Below are 24139 nucleotides of genomic sequence, written 5' to 3'. Positions count from 1 at the left end.
GCTTTAAAATCAAATAGGTTCCTCGAGTGAAACGTTACGACGGTGTGTTTAAAGGCAACCGAAGTTGCTTTTTGTATAGATATATAATATAATGTATTCATATTAAAAAAACATATATTTACCCGCAAGCCAAAAACAAAATAATAAAAAAACAAAAATCGTATGTATTAGAACACGTAATGAAATTTAGGTATAATGCTTTACAACTTTCTCCGGGTAAGATTCCGTCTAAATTCGGTCTAATACGCAGAGGTATAAACATCGGGAACGGGCTATGTAGTAAGTGCGAGATAGAAGAGGACCATACTCTTTTTAATTGTGTTTGGGCAACGGCCATTTGGTGGCATATTTGTGCTTGGGTCAAACATTCGGAGATCACGGACCCTTAAGGTAAATGAGCAAATATGGTTGGTTAGATAGGGGCTAATGACATGGGTACATAGAAGCTACCACTAAGCAAAGTTAGGAAGTGACAAGTAGGAAACCTAAACTAAAGAATAATATGCTTAGTCGGCAGTGGCTGACCCAAGAATTTTTCCATAGGGGTGCGAAACATTTTTAAAAATTTTAGGCCCCTAGGTATATAAGTAAAAAAATCAGTTCGTATCGGGTCCGTTCAGGTCGGGTCATGTAAAACAAAAGAAATTGCGCCATAACGTCCCTACTCATGGTTCCTATCACAAACACATTGATGCATAAGTTCATCGCTCCATAAAATAATGTTTCAATTTTAATTTTCAACCCTAGAAAATCGTGTGTAATCACCCTAAAAATCATCTAAACAACATAATCACCCTAAAAATCATCTAAACAACCATAAACAACGTCAAAACACATGAAATTTCAAACCTATTTAAGAATTTTGTTACCCTTTGGTGTCGGACGGCGGTGGTTCGCGGCTGCTGATGACGTGCTGTTGTGGTCGATGATCGCTGGTAGGAGACGACCCAAGAGAGGGATGGCAGGATGAATTCTAAGGGACTATTGGGCTTATTTTAATTATTATAGTTTGAACTTAGGTTGAGTTTGGTTAATGGGCTAGTAATTAGTGGGCTAATTATGTTTAATGAAATAGTGGGTTAAGGTATTGGGTATTTAGGTTAAGTTGGGTAGTATAAGTTTATATAATTTAGGTAGTTTTTTTAATTAGAGTTTACTAAAAAATTTAAAATATAAATCGAAAACATTTTTTACCTAAGGTGTGTGGACGAAAAATTCCAAGGGGTGCGGATGAAAAAATTCAAGGGGTGCGGACGAAAAAATCCAAGGGGTGCAGACCGGATTTTCAACGGAAAATAGCACTAAAAACTTTTTTTCCCGGGGGTGTGCCCGCCCACCTTGGGCTATATGTATGTCCGCCCCTGTTAGTCGGCCAACCCAACCAATTACAACCAAGCCCATTAGGGTTGGGAATTCCTTCATCTATAAATAGAATAGAGAGGTATATCACCTTATTTCATTATCCCATTTGGTCTAGAAATACATCAACCATTTAATCTCTCTCTCTCTCTCTCCTTCTTTCTCAAATGAAACTATATCCTATCAACTGAGTTTTTAAGCCTTTGAGCTTCTAAGATCATGAGTTTCTGGGTACTCCACCAATTCTAATAACGAGCTCCCTGCCATCGAGTTATGCAACCTAATATCACCTCAGCTAATGGCTAGCCGTTGGGTCTCAACCACAACCTCCTTATACATTCTCTATCTTTCATATACATAGATATACCTCTATGTTTAATGCTTATTTACTCTTATGGGATAAATCACTAATGTTAAGCCTCTTCTAATGGGTCCTTTCATGTTGACCGGTACAAGCTGGAAGGTGACGAGGCTGACTCTTTGAACGTTCATACCTGACCTTATCCGTGTTGTAGCAACAGGGCCAAGTGTCACAAACGTGATTTGTTGAATAAGATCTCAATAGTTTTTGTTCATTTTTATTTTTTTTAACTTTTTTTTCTGGACAACGAAATGAAGAGCATCTAAAAGGATCCTAACACCTTAATCTCCTCACACGACGTATTGGATGACGGAATCCTATTGATTAACACCTTGTCGTCTCAAACACGCTAAATACACCACCACTATGTTAAGAAATCTGAAAAGTTGATGTTTTTAGACATACATTGCAAAGTTATTTTTTTCACAAAAATGTAGCACACGTGTGTTGTTTTATATTGTAAGCGAAGGGCAAACCGTTCATTTCGCGTCTGTGCGTACCCTATTGCTTGTCGCTTCATTTATTTATGTAATTTCGCTATAGTTTTATCATTTAGTTATATAATTTCGCTATAGTTTTATCATTTAGTTATGTAATTTCACAATAGTTTTATCATTTATTTATGTAATTTCGTTCTAAACATTGATTTATAGGTTTTTCTTTTGATATATGTGATTTCTGTATTTTCATTCAGTTTGTCTAATAGTCTACTATGTTTGTACGATTCAACTAATTATCTACTTTGTTCTTCTTGTTTACATTGTTCGTTTACGTTGAATTCATTTCTTAGATATGTTTTTAGTTCGTTTTTGTTATAGTTCTATGTTCATTTAGTTTTGTAAATTATGATTTCTATATTTTTCTAAATGATCTACTGGTGTGATTCTTCTATATATAGGTATCCAAAATATCCGAAATATCGGATATCCGAAAATCGGATAATGCGAATTTTCATATTCAAATATTGATTTCTAAAAATTTCGGATAATCGGATTATCCGATATCTGAAAACTAAGACAAAAATAGTAAATATATGTTATATGAGTACTATGTTTAGTTTGAAGTATAGTAAAAAAATAGTAATAAAGATTCTGACGTGGATTTATGAATGTTTTTGTTTTCAATGTTGAAAATTTAGAAAATTAATTATCTATTTAGTTTTACTTTGTGCACAAAATGGATTTTTTGATTCTTTTCTTTATCAATTCGGTTATCCATTTAAATATCCGAATTCGTATATGAAAATTTGGATATCCGAAAATCAGATCTCCAAATTTCAGATATAGATTCGAATATTAATATTCACTATTCGAAAGCCGGATAATCTGGTCTGGAACACCCCTAAATATAGTTAGTGTTTTGTTGAATTAATTACTTAGATTTATTTATGTTTTATTCCATGCTTTACAATAGTTCTATGCTCATTTTGATCATCTAGTTTTGTAAATTCCGATTTCTAGGTTTTTTTTTTTTTTTTTTTTTTTGTAATTATCTACTAGTGTGATTCTTCTAGATAATGTTCTGATTCAAGTAGGGTATCGATGTATTCGTTAATTAGATCTATTTTTTTTCATGATTGTGATATGTGTAGGTTTTCGGTTTGATAAGTTTTCATACTTATGTTCCACTGTTTTACTGGGTTATGCTCTTCTAGTTAGTTATGTAAGGTTAATTTATATATGGTGTTTACTTACGTATACTTGTTATTCAAACACTGATTTATGATAGGACGGAGAAACAATTCGATACTATAAGGACTGCTTAGGTATGCAAACAACTGTTTACATTCGCTACCTATCTGCCGTTTACAAGAACTTGTGTGATTTGCATAATAACAATACAGAAGAAAAGAATGTGCATGGCGATGTCATGCGCATGTTTGGGGTGAATCGTATCGAGTTGGACACAACAAATTTATAGCAATTTACGTTATATACTTCATAATGTAGGTTTTGTTATGTAAAACATAACCTCTTTTTTTATTTAAAAATAAGTGTGTATTGGAAGATTTGAGAGCCAATCTACTCGCCTTTAAAATCTAGTCTCACGTGGTAATGCATTTGTTTGTGGTCATCACTAGTAAAGTTGTAAGTGCCATGGAGTGTCTACAAGGCATAATGGGCAAACAATTTTCTGATTCTGGGTTGTAAGTGTGATTCTTCTAGATAATAATCTGATTCAACTAGGGTATTGATGTATTGGTTAATTAGATCTGTTTAGGCTTCATTTTATGATTAAGATATGTGTAGGTTTTCAATTGATAAGTTTTCATGCTTATGTTCCATTGTTTTTCTGAGTTATGTTTTCATAGTTAGTTATGTAAGGTTGATTTTTGTATCATGTTTACTTACGTATACTTGCTGTTCAAACACTAATTTATAATAGGACGGAGAAACAATCTATAAGGACTGTTTTGGTATGCAAACAACTGTTCGGTTGCTTTGCGATTATTCCTACATTCGCTACCTCACTACTGTTTACAAAAACTCATGTGATTGGCATAATAACAATGTTGATTAAAAGAATGTGCATGCCGATGTCATATGCATGTCTGGGGTGAATCTTATCGAGTTGGACACAACAAAGTAATAGCAATACTTTATAATGCAGGTTTTGCTATATAAGCCTAACCTCTTTTTTCATTTTAAAACAAGTGTGTATTGGAAGATTTGAGTATCAGTTCCAAAGCTGGTCTACTCTCCTTTAAAATCTTCCTCTAACTCCATCTCTTAAGAAGACATTGAATATCCTTGATCATCTTGGAAGTTTTAGAATGGCGCCTCTTAGAACTTTCGGGAAACGCAACATTTTAACTAGAAATCCAGCAATTTGAGCTGAATTTCGTGGTAACTGATTCAGCCTCTATGGTCACGCCGCACTTCAAGTTACATTCTCGGCAATCCTGCATTGTACGTCATCCATTATAATGACTATCGCGAATGAACTTGTAGTCATCCATAGGTACTAACAAGTCGATGGTGCCTTCCCAACCCTCGATCTTAGCCTTGACCCTATGGATTGACCTATTAGTCAGCTTGGTATCTTCATTAGCAGCCTTGGTCCACGCCATTGCACTTAGCATCCTGCGATTGCCAGAATCATTAAAATGAAATGGAACAGAACGGATGTTTGTACTTTGTAGAACTCATTAAGGATCAACAACGAGCAAACTATTTTGAGATACACAACTGAGAAATGTATAACCAACTTAAATCGGATTTGGTTCATCATATTTACGAGTTTTAATGATTTTATCTACTATGGTTTTTGTTAAATAATTAAAAGGAGAACCGATAAAACAAGAGAAGTACAAACTTAAAAGCATTCTGAACCACACTTTTTTCCCTAAGCTTTTCGTAATATACACATATGTATAGTTTAAAATTGACTATATACATATGTGTATAATTCAATATTTGACAATATACATATATGTATAGAGTCAATTTCAAACTATACATATGTGTATATTACGAAAAACTTAGATAAATATGTGGTCCATAATGATTCTCTAGTTTCTAAAATCTGGTGCACTTTTCTTAGGATCCCTACTCTATATATATAAACCCCACCAAAATAGATGTCTATGTTTTTTTTCATCCATACAAACTAGAAACAATCTCTCAACTTGGGCTTTAATTTTGCTAAATTGGGTGATCCTCCTAATCGTACAAAATTTGAAACTCTCGAAATGAACAAGAACTACTTACCTCACTAAGATAACACTTATCGGAGTGAAGATTGTCGACGTAAACCTCATCTTGAGGATCTCTACTCAGTTTTGCACTCGGAGATGCTACGGTGGATGATGATGGAGAAGCAGTTACAAATACATGAACATATTAGGTTTTCGATAAAGTTCTCATCCTAAAACTTTTGCACCACAAATCCTTAAATTCAACAACAATGGACGGAATTGATGTATGTAACTAAGGCGAATACCAACAAAAAAAACATTTATAACGAATTTTCGCGCCACAAATCCCTAGATTCTAAAACAAATTCCTCAAAGTAAGAACAAAATAAACATTCTATTTTGAGACATGCCATTGGTCTAGGGTTGCTAGCCTGCAACTACAAAAGAGTTATTAGGGTGATCGGGGCACCTTTGGTGACCCCGTGCGGGAACCTCCTTACCGATTAGAGGGGGTGTCGCCATCAAGGCGGTGAGGTATTTGGGGGACCAAATTCGGTGGGAAGCCACCGAAGAGAGGGAGGAGATGGGCCAATCAAATTTTTTTTTTTTTTTTAATAAAAAACCAAGTCACCTAAGAGGGGAGTGCCGCCATCAATTTAGAGTGTTAGGGGAGTTTAAGAGGGGAGTTGACGTGGCACACGAGGATTGGTTAAGCGTAAGAGTGGGGACTCCCCTCTTAGGGGAGTGCCCCTTACACCCTTAAATTAAAACCTATATAAATTAGCAAGTTTTCTATGCATAAGGACTTGTACATTATGCTTTGCACATTATTCAAAAAAAAAAAACTTGACTTTTTAGTTTTAACCCAAAGGTTTGTATCTTTTACAATTTTAACCCTACATAATTTGTTTTTTTAACTTTAACCCAAAACTTTTCATTATTTGCAATTTAACTTCACAACTTTTGTCACTTATACTTTTCATCTTTCGCAAATTTCCGTTTTACGTATAGTTCTGAATTTTTCGAGTTAATACGACGCAACGTGCATGTGTGGTTCAACGTTTTTGCCTCTATTTTTCCATGTTTGACAGGTTCATCGCAACACGCATATCCTAGGTCAAGTCAGTGTTGGTGGTCGATGACGGTTGTGTGACATTAGTACTATTTGACACCGTTTTACGCCCCGCTGCAACGCGGGGTGTGCTTTGTGGGTTTTTCAAAGAAAAAATGGTTATGCATATGGTTGTCGTAACGTTGGCTTTAGGGGTTTTCCAAAAAAAAAAATGATTTTTTTTTACTTTTCACCCAAAAGTATTTCATAAATTACTTTTAACCCAAAACTTTTTGTCTTTTGCAATCTATCTTCATAACTTTTTTTACTTTCAACTTTGTTCCTTTATAGTTTTCATTTTCCGCAAATTTTGCGCTTTATGCTTGGTTCTAAATTTTGTGACATAACACATCACAGCGTGCGTCTTTGGCTTAACGTTTTTACGTTTCGTTCTAAATTTTGCGAGTAACACGACGCAACGTGCGTGTGTGGGTGAACGTTTTTACATCGTCTATTTTTCCCCGTTTGACACGTTTAACAACATGCGTGTGTGGGAGAACGTTTTACATCGTCTATTTTTCCCCGTTTGACAGGGTTAACATAATGTGTGGGTCCTAGACCGACTTAGTATATAACTAAAGAATCCCCGCCGCATTGCGGCGGGTCGTAATCCTAGTTTACATAACTTAAAGAGTAATGTTAAATACATAGTTGGACCCGGCCCTGTGATTTGGTTCGGGTAACATCTTTAGGGTCTAAGTTTCAAAATTTGTAAGTTTAAGTTAAGCGCCTTTTTATTTTGCAACAAATTTGCGGTTTAACACCATCTCATGTTAAGTTTTCTATTCATTTCGGATCAAATGAACAAAATTCACCAACTTATGTTAGTTTGATGTTAAAATATGATGCTTTCTTCCAGCTTTACATACTAGGGAGATACCGAATTGCAAATATCACCCCCTGTATTATTATATAATCTACACTTTTAGTCCTCTTTTTTTAGCATTTCATCTTGTAGTAGGAAGACTGGTTAGTGGATAACAATATCAATAATAAAATGGAAATATTCTTGCCGACAAACTCATATTTCTGTTACATTTTTGTACGGTTATGATTCATACGAATTCAAAGAAACCTGAGGCGCCCAGATGCGTCAACAAGTTGCCGCATTTTGAGAGCAGCAGAGGTCAAAGTAGCATCATCCTTACAGAAAGCAAATCTGATGTATCGATTATCGTAATCATGTTTCGTGTGAAAAAAACCACATCCAGGAACAGCAACAACGCCAGCTTCTTTTATTAATTGCTCCACAAACTCAACCTAAAAAAAATCCACTATTATCATCAACTTCTGCTTTTATAACTAATAATTAACATAGAACAAATTCCAAAAAACACGTACGTCAGTAAGTTTGCAAGTCTCCGGAATCGTTGCAAATATGAAAAACGAACCCAATGGTTTAAACTCCACCTGAAAACCCATCCGGCACAACAACTTGAAGACGAAATCTCTCTTCGATTCATACTCCTAAGCACCGACACGCCAATTGTAAGGAAAAACCATATAAGTAGGACCACACCACGAGATGATTATATAAAGAGTAAAACACCAGTTTCGTCCTTGAGGTTTGACCAGTTTTGCGACTTTCGTCCAAAGGTTTGTTTTTCCACATCTGGTTCCAAAAGGTTAGAAATCTTGCCATTTTCATCCGGCTCGTTAACTCCATTCATTTTTTCCGTTAAGTCAGGAGTATTTCCATCTTTTTTGTTGACTTAAAGGGTAATTCGGTCGTTTTCACTTTATGTACAAGCATTTAAAATACCCCTGACCGAATCTGTTATACCGAATTCCCTTTAAGTTAGCAAAAAAGACGAAAATACCCCTGAATTAACGGGGAAATATGGATGAAGTTAACGAGCCAGATGAGAATGGCAAGAATTCTAACCTTTTGCATCCAGATGCGGAAAAACAAACCTTTGGAGTTTGGACGAAAGTCGCAAAAATGACATTTTACTCGTATATAAATGATGACATAAGGTATTAGTTCTTTTATGAAATCCTTACCATTCTCAACGATCTGTAGTATTCTGGTGGACTCCTTAACGCGGTCAACGCAGCTTCCTGAAAAGGTGCAGGAGCAGAATCGGTAACTTTAGTATGAATGTTTCGGATCGCAGATGCAATGCAAGATGGGCCTATGGCCCACCCAACCCTCCAGCCTGATACACAATAGCTAAGTAATTAGTTGTGAAATAAAAAATTGTTTTAAACTTTAAAGAAAAGATAAGTTAGTATACCGGTTACACTATAAGTCTTAGACAAGGAAGACGTTATGACGGTCCTATTTTGCATTCCTGGTAGAGACGCAAGGCTTATATGCGGTTCGTTGTCGTATATTATATGCTCATAAACCTTCAGAACATTTCAAAGGATAGAAAATGTATGCAGATAAGAAACAAATAAAGATAAGAGTGAACATATTAATAGGTTGTCATACTTCATCGGTAATTGCAATGCAATCCTTTGTTCTGCAACATTCAGCAATAATCTCTAGCTCGCCCATGTTAAAAACTTTTCCGGTTGGATTATGAGGACTGTGAAAGGAAATGTATCAAAAGATCTACCTACTTCACAAAGTTATGAAATTTGCAATGTTGTTTGACTTTGGTCAATGCCTACAGATCCCTTAAAAAATGGCGAAGCAGGGTTTTGGAGGGGCCCGTGAGTTTTCCGGTGACGGGTTTTCACGGTTATAAAAAAAAATAAAATAAATCCAAGTTCAGAAACACGCCCACCTATTCAGTACTAAAGCCTTTGTCTTGGCGGTAAAAGCATCCAAAAGTTTGACCTTATCAAGAGTCCAGTAAGGCGGGTCAAGGGCTACATATACCTTCACACCCAACAAACAACAAAACAACGTGATTCATATATTCAATAGTTCAAAGCTACAAAAATCATACCACTGGATATGGCTTAGAGTGACACGATCATATGATTGTGCTAAACGCTTACAGGGACTCCTCCAGCCATTGAAATACATGTTGCGTATGTTTCAAAAGAAGGATCAAACAGTATTACTTCATCACCAGGGTTAATTACTGCACAGAAACAAAAAAAAAACAATACGATATAATTGTGGTTCTGAGTAAACGGATAGAAGAAAAGGCGACAGTAACAAGAGGGAAACATACTAGCAAACATTGTGGCAGCAAATGCCTCGGTCTGGCCACAGCAAATGGCAATATCCGTTAACGGGTCGACATCTAAACCGTGCATTTGCTTCATTTTGTCCACAAGCAGATCACAAATTCCCTGCACATGCCTTCAGTTACCATTTGCAAAACTATGTTAACTGTTGAACACAGTTCATTTTAAACTATAGTAAAATAATAAATAAATAAATAAATAAAGTATGTTTCAGGTTCGTTTGGATGTGCGAACAAACTGAGACAAAGCAATCAGTTATCGAGTATTAGATACAAAGAAAGCATGCCTGTGCTTACTTTTAGCTATTAAGCATAACAAACAAATCATCGCGGTAAATGTAAAACTGTCTGGAGCATTCTCGACTTCAAAACACAAATATCTTAACCTGAATGTAACACTGATCACTTAAAAATTCACATCCAAACGCCCGCTTAGACATACCGACGTTAATTAAGTTTCATAAACACCTAACAGGTTACAATTTCATTGAGTTCAAACCAACATTTCTACTAATTAATGTGTAGTAACAGTAATATATTAAATTATATTTTGTCTAGGAGTTTATCAAGACAGTAATACATTATATATTTTTTGCTTCATTTTTTAATCAATCCATTATATTATTATTATTATTATTATTATCACATACAATATCCATTGCTAGTTGAAATTACAAATTCAAACAAACTTCCGGTTATATTAATTATTAAAAATAAAACACAAATTAGGGTTGTAGTGGAGACCTGTATTGGTTAAAATCGGATGTGATGGCGGAGACGGCGGCGGCCTTGATAAGTGGTGGTGCCGGAAAATCAGGGAAGCCTTCGGCGAGGTTAACGGCGTTGCAACGTTCGGCTAGAAACGATAACTGCTGGATTGGTGAAGGTTTTAGGGTTTTAGCAATTGATGACAGTTTTTCCTCCATTTTGCTTTTCAAGTTTCAATTCAAATCTTATCATCGTAGAAGAAGGTCGTGTGGAATAGTAACTACAAGATGTCAAGCCAGGTCTTTGACTTTCTTTGACCACAAATTTTAGGTCGGGGCATCCTCGGGTACCCTATTCGGGTAACGTGGGCATTGCGGCTACACTGTTGTTGGCCCTTCGGTTGATAAGTGGGTCAAAAGTACCCGTTGTTGAAAGATGATGAGGGAGAGAGTTGCGTGTTGAGGTTGAGGTTGGAATACATAGTAGGGGGCGGGTTTACAGGAACCACGATGCTGGTTGATGTGAGTTCAGTTGGGTTCAAATAAGGTTGGTGAGTTGTCGACTGGTGATTTGGTGATTACCTGGTTCTGATGTGGTACGCCTCGCCTACACTAAGAAATGATTTGTGTTAAAAGTGTCGATATTTTTTTAATCTTTAAATTTTTGCTTTTTAAATTAAAAAGTAATGAAGTTTAAATATTGTCGCATGTTTGAAGGTTTATACCAAATAAAAACCATAATACACGTTAAAATGTATTTAATCATGAGATGATGTTTATTAGTTATCTTAAGATATTATAATGCATTTCGTTTAAACTCTTAATCCTTTAGGGGATGCTCACGTCCATAATTGAAGTCCCCTAACAAACATCCTTAAATTAAATATCACAATTTGTACTTTTTTTTTACTTCTTAATTGTATATTGTATGTACATATACATGTAGTAGACACAAAGCCACTTAGCCACACATACACATATTGTAAAGATTATGGTTGTAAAAGTCGTTATGCGCTCCTTAGTCAAAATTTAAGAGTACTTGGGAAGTACTCGGCCTAGGCGGAGATTACTCGGGAGTTATCGACCTAGGCGATCAGTACTTGAGACTCGGCAGCCTACCTTGTAGCGAGTACTTAAGGAGTACTCGGAGCCTAGACGAGACTTTTACAACCATCATAAAAATACAGTGAAGGAGACTTCGAAAAAAAAAGATAAAAATCTTACACATACACTTATTGTAAAGATACACTAGAGGAGAATTTGAAAAAAAAAAAAAAAAAGATAAAAAAGATAAAAATCTAGTAGGAATGAAGAGGTACCGCTTATTTGATCAACCCAACATGTTTGGGCCTAAGACATGGGAATCCTAATGGCTTTAGCCCACCCATCTCCTGAACATAGAAAGTTCCAACACTTCAACCCTCAAAAGCTCTCTTTTTTTCCATGACTTGCTCCATATACCTTCTTCTCAGATTACTCCCACCCTCTCTGTATTCATTATCATATTTATACAAATAGATTATCATGAATACTCCATTGTGGTGTGCAAGTCAAATTCGATGGTAGTCTAGAGACCCCGGTCTCTCACAGTCTGACCACATTGCTAATGAAGTCTGACCACATTGCTAATGAGTTCTTATTTACACCTCCATTCCAGTAGGTGTTTTTCGTGTGTTGTTTTGCACATGCATTTATAGTGTTTTATGTCTGCATTTCAATAGTTGTTCTTCGTATGGTGTTTTACACCTGCATTCATGGTGTTTTACACCTGCATTCATGGTGTTTTACACCTGTATTCCAGTAGGTGTTCTTCATATGGTGTTTTACACCTGCATTCATGGTGTTTTACACCTGTATTTCAGTAGACGTTCTTTGTATGGTGTTTTAAACTTGCATTCGAGTAGGTTTCATATCATGCTATACGTAATTTTTTTCTCTATACAAGTATAGGAATATGGTACTCATATTAAACATAAAAAAGGCTTTACGTATAAAAAGTTATTGATGATAAAAAAAGATGGGTTAAATTTGCATGTGTATTGAGGTTGATGACAATTTCTTTATTTAAACAACACAATATAAAAAAACACTATTACCCTTAATCTAGCCAAATTAGTAAAAAAAAAAAAAAAAAACATAATTTACATTTTAAGCTCATTTTTATCTCAACCATTAACTAAAAGATCTAGCGAACTTTTCTCACAAAATCACCATTTTTTTTTACGCTAACCCTACCGCGAATTTGATTTTTACACTAAACATGTAAATCTTGTAAAACAATGAGGGGCAGAATAGTAATTAAGCAAGAAATATAAAGTGAGCTAGGGTTTTGTGTCCCGCCGACCAGTACCATCCAACTCTCTCTTCCCCAAAATATTATTTTACTTTTAAACTTTCGTCGTCTCGTCTCTTGGGTCAAAGTCAGCACTCTAAAGCTGCACATATACTCCAACCAAACGGCCATCAATGTCTATTATCATCTGACCCCTACCCCCACCCCCTCACTCATATCCACAACCGCCATTATCACACGCAGATTCTCATTCAGACTGCAATCGTCATCATCATCACCATGGATCCCAACGATAAGGTACTAGTACTACTACACATTACGTCTATTTGTTTCATCACTGTTTTGATTTGAATTTATATGAATCTGAACACTCAACAAGCTCGAATCGAACTATCATTGTGTTGATATCACTTTGTTGATCATTTTGATTTAAGTTTTCTGTGAATCTGAACACTGCACAAGCTCGAATCGAACTATCAGTCTATCACTCTGTGTATTCAATCTGTTGATCGTTTTGATTTAGGTTAGGTTTTTTTATGAATATGAACACTGAACATATGCTCAAATCGAACTCTCACTGCGTGTGTTATCGTTTTGATTTGAATTTTCTCTGAATCTGAACACTGAATCAAACTATCACTGTGACACTGTGTGTGTTTATCGTTTTTTATTTATAATTTGTATGAATCTGAACACTGAACGAGTTCAAATCGAACTATCAGTCTATCACTGCGTGTTGATCCTTTTGATTTAAGTTTTCTGTGAATCCGAACACTTTACAAGCTCGAATCGAACTATATACACTGTGTCGATCGTTTTGATGTAAGTTTCTACAAATCTGAACACTAAACAAGCTCGAATCGAACTGTTTTTGCAGCGATCTGACAGTTCACAAGCAGAAGATGTAACCGAATCGTCAAACGAGAAGAAATGCTGTACCGATTGTCACACAACCAGAACTCCTCTTTGGAGAGGCGGTCCTGCTGGTCCTAAGGTATGTTTACGCTTCATTTGATCCAGATTTAGTGTAACGATTATCAAGTTTTTGCGAGTTTTGGTTCTAGATTTTCATTTTTTGTTGTTTTTGTTTGAAGTCGCTTTGCAATGCGTGTGGGATCAAATACAACAAGAAGAGGAGGCAACAGATTGATAAAACCGGAACCAAAACTTCAAAAGTTTTGAATCGAAATGGAGATTTGAAAATGAAAATGAAGATGAAACTGATGGTGATAAATCAAAATCAATCACAATCACAATCTCAAACACAAACACATCATAATCATGATCTTCAACGGTCGAAGAGAAAGAGATCGTCGTATGAAAGAGGGAAGCCATGGTGGAACAAGCTAAGGGAAGAAGAACAAGCTGCAATATTGTTAATGGCAATATCATGTGGTGGATGTTTGTATTGATGATTGATTTTGAATATTTTGTTTTTGTTTCCCCAAATTGGAAATTGGGGGAAATGAAAACCCTAACTAATTGACGTTATGTCAGCCCTAACTATAGTAAAAAGGGGGCAAATTATCTTTGTGGTGTTTGTTGACACCTAAATTGTACTACTAGTACTAACTATGTTAAATTGTTTGTTGATTTTTGTTGGAATCTAGATTTTAGATGAATATGGTTTATCAAGTCAAATTTGGCATCCTCTCTTTTTTGTTTGGCTTATTTATATTAAGGGGTTGTTTGGCTAAGCTTGTTTAACTTATAAAAGACTTTTTGTTAAAAGGACTTATTGAGTTATAACTTTTTGATTAAACTGTCATTTTGGTCCCTGTGGTTTGGTCAATTTTGCCACTTTAGTCCAAAACTCAAACTTTTTAAATCTAGGTCCCTGTGGTTTCAGTTTTATTGCCATTTTGGTCCAAAAATGAAATCAAGTCATATAAAATGACAATAAAACTGAAACCACAGGGACCCAGATGCAAAAGGTTTGAGTTTTTGACTAAAGTGGCAAAAGTAACCAAACCTTAGGGACCAAAATGGCAGTTTACTCTAACTTTTTAAAAAGAAGTTTTTAAAAAAGTGTTTGAATTAGCTTATTGGGTGGGAAAAACCAAACTTACTAAAAAAAAGGACATTCTTCATGTTGAAAAATTGTTTGCTAGGTGGTAAATTTGTAATTGTGTTGGAAAGCTATAAGAAGTCACAAATTTCTGACTGTTCAAAAATAATTTTTTCTCCCTACTGAAAAGTTGTTTTGAAAAGGACTTTTCAATTAGCCAAACAATAGGTCTTCCACTGCAGCGCAGTGGTCGTTCCCATCTCGGTGAAGGCTTGGCCCAGGGTTTTACCCGGGTTCGAGTCCAAGGGGGGCGCAATTTTACCTATTCCACGGGGTTTCTGTGCATCAGGGGTGTGCTACGCTTTCTAGCGGTGGTCGAGTAGTCGGCCTTTGGACATAGCTCCGAAAGGGTGGGTTTATACGTGGAAAGCAGTTAGCCGTTCAAAAAAAAAAAAAAATTAGCCAAACAATATTTTGACTTATTGACTTTTTGAAAAAAATCAATAAGTCAATAAGTTGGTTCAAAAAGCTTAGCCAAACATGCCCTTAATGTAAAGTGTAATGATTTATCAAAAGGATGGATTTTCAAGCTGATTTCGTTTGACAATTATCACCAAACTAGTAATATGACTCTTAGTGTTGCGGTGATAATATGTTTTTATTAGTTCGTTTTTAATATAAAAAATACAAATAGAAAAATTGTTTGTTAGAAGTTCTGCGAGTTCTGTAAATATTTATGGTTCTGAAATGATCCTTGCCTGATAATCCTATATATATATATATAAGGTGGGGTTCGGCTACAAAGTCTATTTTTCCTATAAAGTGTGCAAAGTCATAAAACACTACAATTTCAACCATAAAACACACTTAAAAGCTACAAATAACAGAGTGAAGATCACTAAAACACAATATCCTAACCCTAGCATTCCATAAAAACTTCAAACACACCATCGTAGAACTATGAATATAAAACACAACATGATAATGAACATAAAATATACTAATGTTAGTCATTCGATAATCAAAGTCTTATCATCCAAAACACAACACAAAACCCACAAATATGGCATTTTAGTAATCTTCACTTAGTTATTTGTGGGTTTTGAGCGTGTTTATCGTTGACATTATGATGTTTTATGACTTTTTACACTTTGTAGGAAAAATGGACTTTGTAGCCAACTCTCCCCATATATATATATATATATGAGACCGCTAAAATGAAAACCAACTCCAGTTGTAAAAACCACGAGAACCACTTTCTGGCCATTAGATCAAGATGATGGATGGATGAGATTAAAAGTAGTAAAAATTAATATTAAAAACTTTTTGTCTTATTATGTTTTTAATATTTTATTCTTAAAGGGTATATAAGTAAAATTGTCTTTTTTGTCTTTTTATATATATTAATTTTAAATTACCTTTTTTGTCCTATTCATTAATTACTTTTTTGACTTAATTGTTTTTTATTTATAAACAGATTTTTTTTGTTAAAACAATTTTTTGAAATCAAATTTTTATTATAATTTTTTTAAAGATTTGTTTAAAAAAAAACGTTTTGAAGAGCCGTTTTTTTTACGCCCGGCTTTTTCAGGCGTCGTTTTTTTAAACGCGCCATCACTTACGTTAAAAGCTTTACGTTTTGCCTTACGCGCCGTCATTTACGTTAAAAAACTTTACGTTTTGCGTTAAAAAATTTACGTTTTCCGTTTTACGTTAAAAAATTACGTTTTCCGTTTTTTCGCCCGACTTTTTCACGCATCGTTTTTTAACGGGGTCGTTTTTTAACGCGTCATTTTTACGCCGAGCTTTTTCAAGCGTCGTTTTTACTTTTTACGTTTTACGTTTTTACGTTTTACCTTTTACCTTTTACCTTTTACGTTTTACGTGTTAGGTTTTACGTTAAATAGTTTGCGTTTTACTTTACAAAGTTTACGTTTTACCTTTTACGTTTTACGTGTTACGTTAAAAAGTTTGCATTTTACGTTACAAAGTTTACGTTTTACGTTTTACGCTAAAAATTTTACTTTTTACGTTTTACGTTAAACTTTTTACGTTTTACGTTTTACGTTTCTACGTTTTACGTTTTACGTTTTACCTTACATTTATTTTAAAAAAATGCCTTGAATTCCAATAGGCGTCGTTTTTATAGCAAAATACGTTTCAATTGTCGGGTTTTAGAAAAACGGACAGAGGTTCCTTTGTTTTTGGTCGATCCCGACAAATGAGTGTCGATATATTTTTCAAGATTCAACAATATTTCAATTGATTCAGTCAATATATAATAAATTTTCGACAAACTAAAACATAGATAAACACTAGAGGTATCGGTCGAGCTCGATTCGCGTAGTCTAAATCTAAAAATAACTATATCATTCTAAAACTAATTTTCGCGTCGTTAACTTTACCGGGTCGCGTGTGGACTGGTTTTGACGATCTTTGACCAGCGTTTGACCTGTTGACCCGACAGTTGACTGCCGTTGACTGGGATTTGACCATTTGACTTTTGTGACTGACTTTGACCGTGTCGCGAACCCGAACCACCCAAAACTGATCCGAACCATAATCTGAACCAACCACCAGTTGATTGTTGTTGACCGAACCGAAACCCGACTTGAACCAAATTTTTTTTTCTTTGACCAGGTCTGACCATCTCGAGCCTAACCAAATCTGACCAATACGGAACACAGTTGACCTGGTTCACGAATCTGACCCGAAAGTGAAACATAACCATCCTTGCCATTATCATCATTATCCTTCCCAACATCTCGACAGCATCAACGTGTTGCCATTATCGGAAAACAAAGAGAAACAAAAGAAACGTTCCTGCCGACTACACTTGAAAATATATAAAATAACGAACACGAGAGAGCTGGGGGGTTACCGGAGATTTCGTCGAAGAACAAGCATAGGCCGCCGCCACTGCCGTCGGGAAGATCCACCGCCACCGTCGCTGCCGCGGCGGCGCCAGAATCCTTCGCCGTCTCCCTCTCTCTCTTCACTTCTCCTTTTCCTCCGATCTCTCATCTCTTCGATCTGTTGTCGCTGGAAAACGAGGGTGTGGGTGTGGTGTTGTTATCAGAGAAGAAGGGTGGAAAATAACCATCGCCGGTAAACGGCTCCGATGGAGAAGGAGGGGTGGTCGGAGTAGGAAGGGGATCGCCGGAGTAGGAGGTGTTCGCCGGAAAAGGAGGGGTGCCCTATACTCTGTTGAAGATGATGAAGAATGTCTTCATTCAACAGGGATGAGTTTTAGAGAGAGACAAAATCTGACTTATTAAAAGGTAGGGAGAGAGAAATATCTGACATTTTAAATGTGGAGAGAGAGAGTGAGAGATTAGACATTTGGGTTAAATGACCAAACTACCCTTTTGGTTGGCAGAATATGATTGGTGGAGAATGGTTCTCACGAATCTTACAACTGGGGGTGGTTTTCATTTTAGCGGCTCCCTATATATATATATATATATATATATATATAGTGCAACATACGTAAGTTTGTATAAGAAAAATGAAAGCTAGACGTCGTTGATAACCATTGCAACTTAAAGTAGGGGTGTGCAAAAATCCGAATTAACCGACAAAATCGGACCGAAAAAACCGAACCAAATAAAAAACCGGTGGATCGGTTAATGTTTTTTTTGAAAACCGAAAGTAGCGGGTCGGTTATGGTTATCATTTTTTCCATACCCACCATAACAGAACCGAACCGACATGTAATAAATATTTGTAGGATTTAGGACTTTTCACCATATTTTTAATATTTTATGTTTTTGACTGAAGATTTTAAGTATTTATGGGTTTTTCATATCATTTTGTGGTTTTGGTTGAATGTTTATTTAAATTTATGGAATGTATCATATCACTTTATTTGGATATTCGATAATAATTGGTATTAATATTATAGATTATATGTATTTTTAATAATATGTAATAAACTAATATATAAAAATATGCAATAACAATTTATTTCATGTTAAAAAAAAGTAAGCTATTTTTAGCTATGCTAAATACACGGTTAACCACTCATAACCGACCCGCTATAACCATCAAAACCGAATAACCATAACCACCATAACTGATCGGTTATGGTTATGATTATCCAATAACCGACATCGCGGTTATGGTTATGGTTTTTGGTTATAACCGACCCAAACCGACCCATGCACACCCCTAACTTAAAGTGTAGAGACTGTGGGTAACTTTATTAAAGTTCATGAGCTATAGTGTAAAATTGTTAAAAAAAATTATTTTTTTTATTAAAATTGTTGGGTGGTACAATGAATTTATTAAAAAGCCCAATCATGCCCCACCCCCACCCCTTGGGCGTTATTTTCGAAAAAAGCTCCTAAGCGTGTTTTAAATCACGCCAAAATGGAAAACTGTTGGCCAATCACATGCATCCCTCTTTTTTCTTGGTCAATCCCCTTTTTTTTGGTTAGTTTTTTTTTTCATTTAATTCTTTACACCCCTTTTTAACATAATACCCGCATCCACACTACACCCATTTTAGAAAAACGCCCATAATGCCCATTGCTGACTAGACTGCCACATGGCGGAAAACGCTCAAGGCTGAGGGCAATAGGGCATTAGTCACCCTTACCACTTACGCATGGTCTAAATTGTAAATCACTATTAACAAAAGTGGATAATTGTATGTTAGTATTGGTGATCCTATTACAATAGGATCAAATATGTATCTATACTAGGTTATAACCCGGAAATTTTCCGGGTAGGAAAATTTATTTTACAATAAATAAAAATATAAAAATAACACTTTTAACATCCAAAGTATCCTCTTTCCCTTTTCCCCACCATAAATTTTTAAATTAGTTTCTTAAACTTTTTCTTTTTGTAAAAAGCCATAAAAACATACAAAAGCAAGAATGTAAAGTACACATCTATATTTAAAGCATTTACATTGGAGCCTCTATTCTATATTATATAGATAAAATAATAGAGGAAACAACAAAAATACCATCACATTTAAATCTCTATAATAGAAAAAAAATTAAAGAATGTAAAGTACACCTCTATATTTATAGTGTTACATTTAACCCTCTATATTGTTATTGTGAGTGTGTAAGAAAGAGAAAAATATATTTATAAGGTCACATTCAACCAGCACCGACGACCACTTTCATTTTTACAGACACGAAAGCCGACTTTCATAAACATATATACACTTGGATAGGGGGGATTGAACCAGAACTCAATGGCCATTTCCAATGTACTTCTGACTCTGAGGCTCAATTAAGCTATGAACCATTTACCACATGCATTAATAAATTGCACAGATCTTTAACCAAGATATTTTTTATTACTTCTGTTGACTTTTCGGTCAACTCTAACAAAAAAGCCAATTTTTTGCATTCTTATAATATAAAACTCAAATCAATTTTTAGGCCATCATCATTTCTCATTTTGGGTCTGTTTATAAATTTTAGGAGCCAAACCCAATTGTATATCTTCGGATCAAGTTTAGAGAAAAGTTGTACCTTATGATCCATAAGTTGTACCCATGCTGATATGAACTCGAAAAGAACAACACCAAATGCATATACATCACTTTTTGTTGTAGCTAAACCATCCCTGAGGTATCTGTGATGACATGCCAAATTGTATGAATGATGTCAGTTATATAAATCGCGTAATCATTTCTAAAATAAAGTAGCAAAGATATCAATCATATGATTCTAACAACCAACCACCAGAATGATCATAAATGGCAATCAACGTTTGGTAACTTTTTATCCTTTTATAAAAGGTTACTTATTAATATCACCAATTAGTAAAGAATTAATGAAGTAAAATAAAAATTATGCAAAGACCAACAGATCACGTGCAAAATTGGTAATTAGGTAACATATTGATAGTTTTGGAAAAAAAAATTAAAAGTTAGTTGCTATATTTGGCAATTTTGGTGATTATTTGCTAGAATTAACAAAGTTACTCTCGAGCTAAATAACCAAAAGTTCCAACCACTCTTGTAGTTGAAGCTTCTCCATCATTAGGTATTCCAACAACTTTTTCCAACCCAAAATCTGAAATCTGTTTGATGAAAAGTTGCTCAAATGATAGATAATAAAATTCATTATTGTGCAGGAAGTAAGATACCTTGGCTTTGAAGGCACCGTCAAGTAAAATGTTGCTTGTTTTAACATCTCTATGGACATAATGAGGCCTAGTGTGCTCATGTATGTATTCCAGCCCCCTTGCCGTGTCTAATGCAATTTGAACCCTCATTATCCAAGATAATGTAGGATGACCTACATGATATAATGCGTTTTTATACATTCCTTTCATATCTTAATGTATTTCAAGATAATGTCGAAATTACCGTTGTTTTGAGGATCATGTAAATGACTTCCAAGTGAACCCTTTTGAGCATACTCATAAATGAGGAAAAGCTCATCATTGCTAGCGGCGTAACCAATAAGTTCTACATTGACAATAAGAAAACCAAACAGAGTGTAATATTCATAAATTTAATATAATACTAAGAGTGAATGACTAAAACAAGATATAAGTATGTTATTGTACCACTTATTTAAATTGTTTTCATAAAATGCCAACTATTATTATATAGAGTTACATCACATGTTTATTTTTTTTATAACCAATAATACATATAGTTAATGGAAATATTAATTTATCTAAGTGGATATTTTAGCAATATATTAGATGACGTTGAACTATATAATAATAATAATAGAAGATATCTTTGAATTTCAAGTCTTTTATCCACATATAAATTCTGTTCCGTCAAGCCGCATTTCTGTGCTTTAGCCTTATCCCATATTTTCCTAAGCTCAAACGAACCAACCTGACCGGTATTTATGGATGACTACTCGATCATTCATCCGATTTATACCAGATCAGACTCCTCCTTTATCAACGAAACCCACGATATCTCAGCCACCATCATGCCCACGATATCCGGTTGTCACCACCTATTCCAACATTCGAAGCCTCCGAGCTGCAACCAATTGCGTTCAACGACCTTGACACCCTCCGCACAACCATCACAACTTCTCCCCTCTGCAATCGGACCTTCAACTCGCGATTCAGGTACCGAATTATGCTCGTTTATTTCTGTTAGATTATGTTTCGGTGTCGATGTTTCGGCCTGAAAATTAATAAACTTGTTCCGGTGAACCAGCCGACATGAATCACCATTGCCGCTCACCTTAGTTCCGTTCCGTATGACCTGGTGTGTCTCTAATTAGTTCTGTTCGACTGTTAAGGTAATAAGTTAAACCTTAATCCGATTCGTATTCGTACGTAGAAGTTAAGTTCTGGTTTGTTGTATTGGCTTCCCGGCGACTAGAACGTAAATCTGATCCTTGCTTTTGATATAGCTTAAGGAGTTACATATGCAAAATCTAAACATAACTGGCCAATAGTTTATTATTTTGATATTTGACATAATCATTTTGTTTTTCTTTATATATATATGCATGTACAGCATGAAACTACTCTTAATATAAAATAGATTTTAAGATGATGAAAGAAGTACAACTAAATAGGGTATTTTATTATTGTTGGTATCAAGCTTAAAGTAATTCTCAATTTACAAAACTGTTTTAAATATTTAGATATATTTGGTTATTAAATACCACACATATGTAAGGTTTTAGAATTAGTGATTAGTATTCATAATATCAATTGGTTTATATTGTTGTAGTGTGGACATTAAAATTGAGAGAATTAAATGACCTCATTCGTAATCATTTTGAATAAAGTTTCAAACTGTTAAAGAGGTTTGGAATGCTTTGGCCGCCGGGAATTCCTTCACAAACGAATCAAATAATTATTTATAAAACTGATTTGGGTTGTAACGGGATTATAGGTTTTTGATTGTTTAAGGAAGATTTGTTTGGATTTTGCTTTGCTTGCTAACTAAGGTACGGATTCTGTTATCTTTTCATTATAGTATTTCATTCAAGTCCGGTACTTTGTAGTACGGATGTTTTCGCTACTTGTCTTTGTTTTGTATTGTTATAAGACTAGTATATATTGTAGCATGCAATAGACCTTAGACTTTGTGCTCATTATTGCATGTTTCCTCTAAACTTATGTCAAAATACATTTTATTTCTGATACGGCTTTGTACTCTGTCACCCGAGCGCTTCTGACTTGTCGTTGGGGCGTCAACGACATGGCACTCATCGTGACGGTGCGTAACTAAAGTTCACGGCGTTTCTAGTTTGTGCTTGTGTAGCACATGGCCCCTAGAGGCGAATAGATCGATCTTAGCTCTGACTCCTGACTCCTGACTCCTGTTGAGATGGAATACTGTGTGTGCGCCTACACACACCATCTCGGCGCATGGACTATAGCCATGCATGCCTCTGTTTAGGCTCGTGGGTGCTTCTATATTACGTGACTTGTTTTATTGTTATATGTTGTCACGTATGTCTTGTCTCTGTTATGATATGTTTATATGTTTATATGCATCTGGTCATGTTCAGTATCTGTTATATGTTCAGTATAAGTTTTGGGATTCAAGTTATATAAGTATCTGTTTCAGTGCCAAAATCTAGACTTGTTTAACGTCAGTACCGTTCATGTTTATGTCCGCATGTCCGCCTTACTTTTACTGTTGATTTCTCCGTTACTGGGCAACTTTTTGGCTCAACGTTTCTTTCTTGTGTTTGTCTTATTTGTTTGACAGGTAATTTGGGAAACGTGGGGAATACGTGAAGAGTGTCGTGAAGATAAAGATTTATTTTTATTTCGGTAATGTAATGAAAATGTAATTAGGATCTTTTGTTTTCAACGTTATGGATTGGTTTTAGTTTTGATATCTGTATGAGTGACACGTCAGCCTGTCCAGGTTGGGGTGTTACACAGAGTCAATGCATAAAAGAAAAATAGATTTAAAAATAAAATTGGTAGCTATATATGCCATGTGGACAGCAATATAAACATCAAGATTTGAAATTCTTACCAAATTTGTAAGATGAACGTTGCACAAAAGTTTCATTTCTGCTATGAACTCTTTAGTTTTCGTAGCAGTCATCTTTTTGACAGCAACTTCCTGAAAATATATCAGTAAGTAAGATCGAGAGGGAGAAAATTGCTTCACTTATATGAAAATATATCAGATGTTGCCAGCACTTAAGTACTGATTTTTTTTAAAATTAACTGTGCATAATGATCAGCAACAAAAAGGTTCATAAGATGCCTATTTAGGTCATAATCGGCAAAAAAAAGGTTCATACATCAGCTTGCGCGGTTGAGCCTCACGTTTTAGACCATGTTGACTTGGTGTGCTTCTCGCTTTTTAAAACCAAGTCACCAACACATTGTTGCTTTGTTTTTTTTATGCCCATCTATATTCCAATTTGATTTCATCGGAAATAAATATATGAATTAATTGCATGATTATATGTAAGCAGGTAGTACCTGCTTTTTGGTAAGGTTTTTAAAGCGTTTGGTACAAAACCCCTATATAATCCAGCTACACCATCACGAGCAACAATATCTGGACAATACAATCCAAATCGTGTAAGCA

At 35.1% G+C, this 24139-nt stretch overlaps 2 protein-coding genes and 1 long non-coding RNA gene across 4 annotated transcripts; 2 read left to right on the top strand and 1 right to left on the bottom strand.

Annotated features, from left to right (window-relative positions):
• Positions 1 to 7438: 7438 nt before the first annotated feature.
• Positions 7439 to 10812, bottom strand: LOC110864580 (kynurenine--oxoglutarate transaminase 1). 2 transcript variants are annotated; one of them, XM_022113679.2, is made up of 9 exons: positions 10359 to 10812; positions 9600 to 9730; positions 9421 to 9506; positions 9204 to 9298; positions 8906 to 9002; positions 8706 to 8820; positions 8473 to 8627; positions 7810 to 7935; positions 7439 to 7728 (listed from the first exon to the last, which is right to left on the bottom strand). In XM_022113679.2, the coding sequence occupies exons 1-9, from the start codon at positions 10538 to 10540 to the stop codon at positions 7534 to 7536; spliced, it is 1182 nt and encodes a 393-aa protein (XP_021969371.1). In that variant the 5' UTR covers positions 10541 to 10812; the 3' UTR covers positions 7439 to 7533. The 2 variants fall into 2 exon arrangements, with proteins under 2 accessions (XP_021969371.1, XP_021969372.1); XM_022113680.2 differs by having other exon boundaries at positions 9600 to 9720; positions 10359 to 10494.
• A 1858-nt stretch (positions 10813 to 12670) lies between these two features.
• Positions 12671 to 14255, top strand: LOC110864579 (GATA transcription factor 15). Its single transcript, XM_022113678.2, has 3 exons — positions 12671 to 12911; positions 13492 to 13608; positions 13709 to 14255. The coding sequence occupies exons 1-3, from the start codon at positions 12894 to 12896 to the stop codon at positions 14024 to 14026; spliced, it is 453 nt and encodes a 150-aa protein (XP_021969370.1). The 5' UTR covers positions 12671 to 12893; the 3' UTR covers positions 14027 to 14255.
• Positions 14256 to 21383: 7128 nt separating this feature from the next.
• LOC110864578 lies at positions 21384 to 23557 on the top strand. Its single transcript, XR_002549934.2, has 4 exons — positions 21384 to 21690; positions 21782 to 21866; positions 22472 to 22526; positions 23297 to 23557. It is a non-coding gene; the product is annotated as an uncharacterized LOC110864578 (long non-coding RNA).
• The last annotated feature ends 582 nt before the right edge of the window (positions 23558 to 24139 follow it).

The sequence above is a fragment of the Helianthus annuus genome, chromosome 6 (genome assembly GCF_002127325.2).
Source record: "Helianthus annuus cultivar XRQ/B chromosome 6, HanXRQr2.0-SUNRISE, whole genome shotgun sequence".
Taxonomy (NCBI): Eukaryota; Viridiplantae; Streptophyta; class Magnoliopsida; order Asterales; family Asteraceae; genus Helianthus; species Helianthus annuus.
This window is presented reverse-complemented; position numbering and strand designations above follow the sequence as displayed.

What these genes read in the sequence shown, in the direction of transcription:
- LOC110864580 (XM_022113679.2), bottom strand. Translation starts at nt 10,540, where the DNA reads ATGGAGGAAAAACTGTCATCAATTGCTAAAACCCTAAAACCTTCACCA. An exon ending in AAGGCTTTAGTACTGAATAG is followed by an intron (nt 9,003 to 9,203) that starts GTGGGCGTGTTT and finishes TTCCTTTCACAG; the next exon opens with TCCTCATAATCCAACCGGAA. An exon ending in GCATTGCAATTACCGATGAA is followed by an intron (nt 8,821 to 8,905) that starts GTATGACAACCT and finishes AATGTTCTGAAG; the next exon opens with GTTTATGAGCATATAATATA.
- LOC110864579 (XM_022113678.2), top strand. An exon ending in GCGGTCCTGCTGGTCCTAAG is followed by an intron (nt 13,609 to 13,708) that starts GTATGTTTACGC and finishes TTTTGTTTGAAG; the next exon opens with TCGCTTTGCAATGCGTGTGG.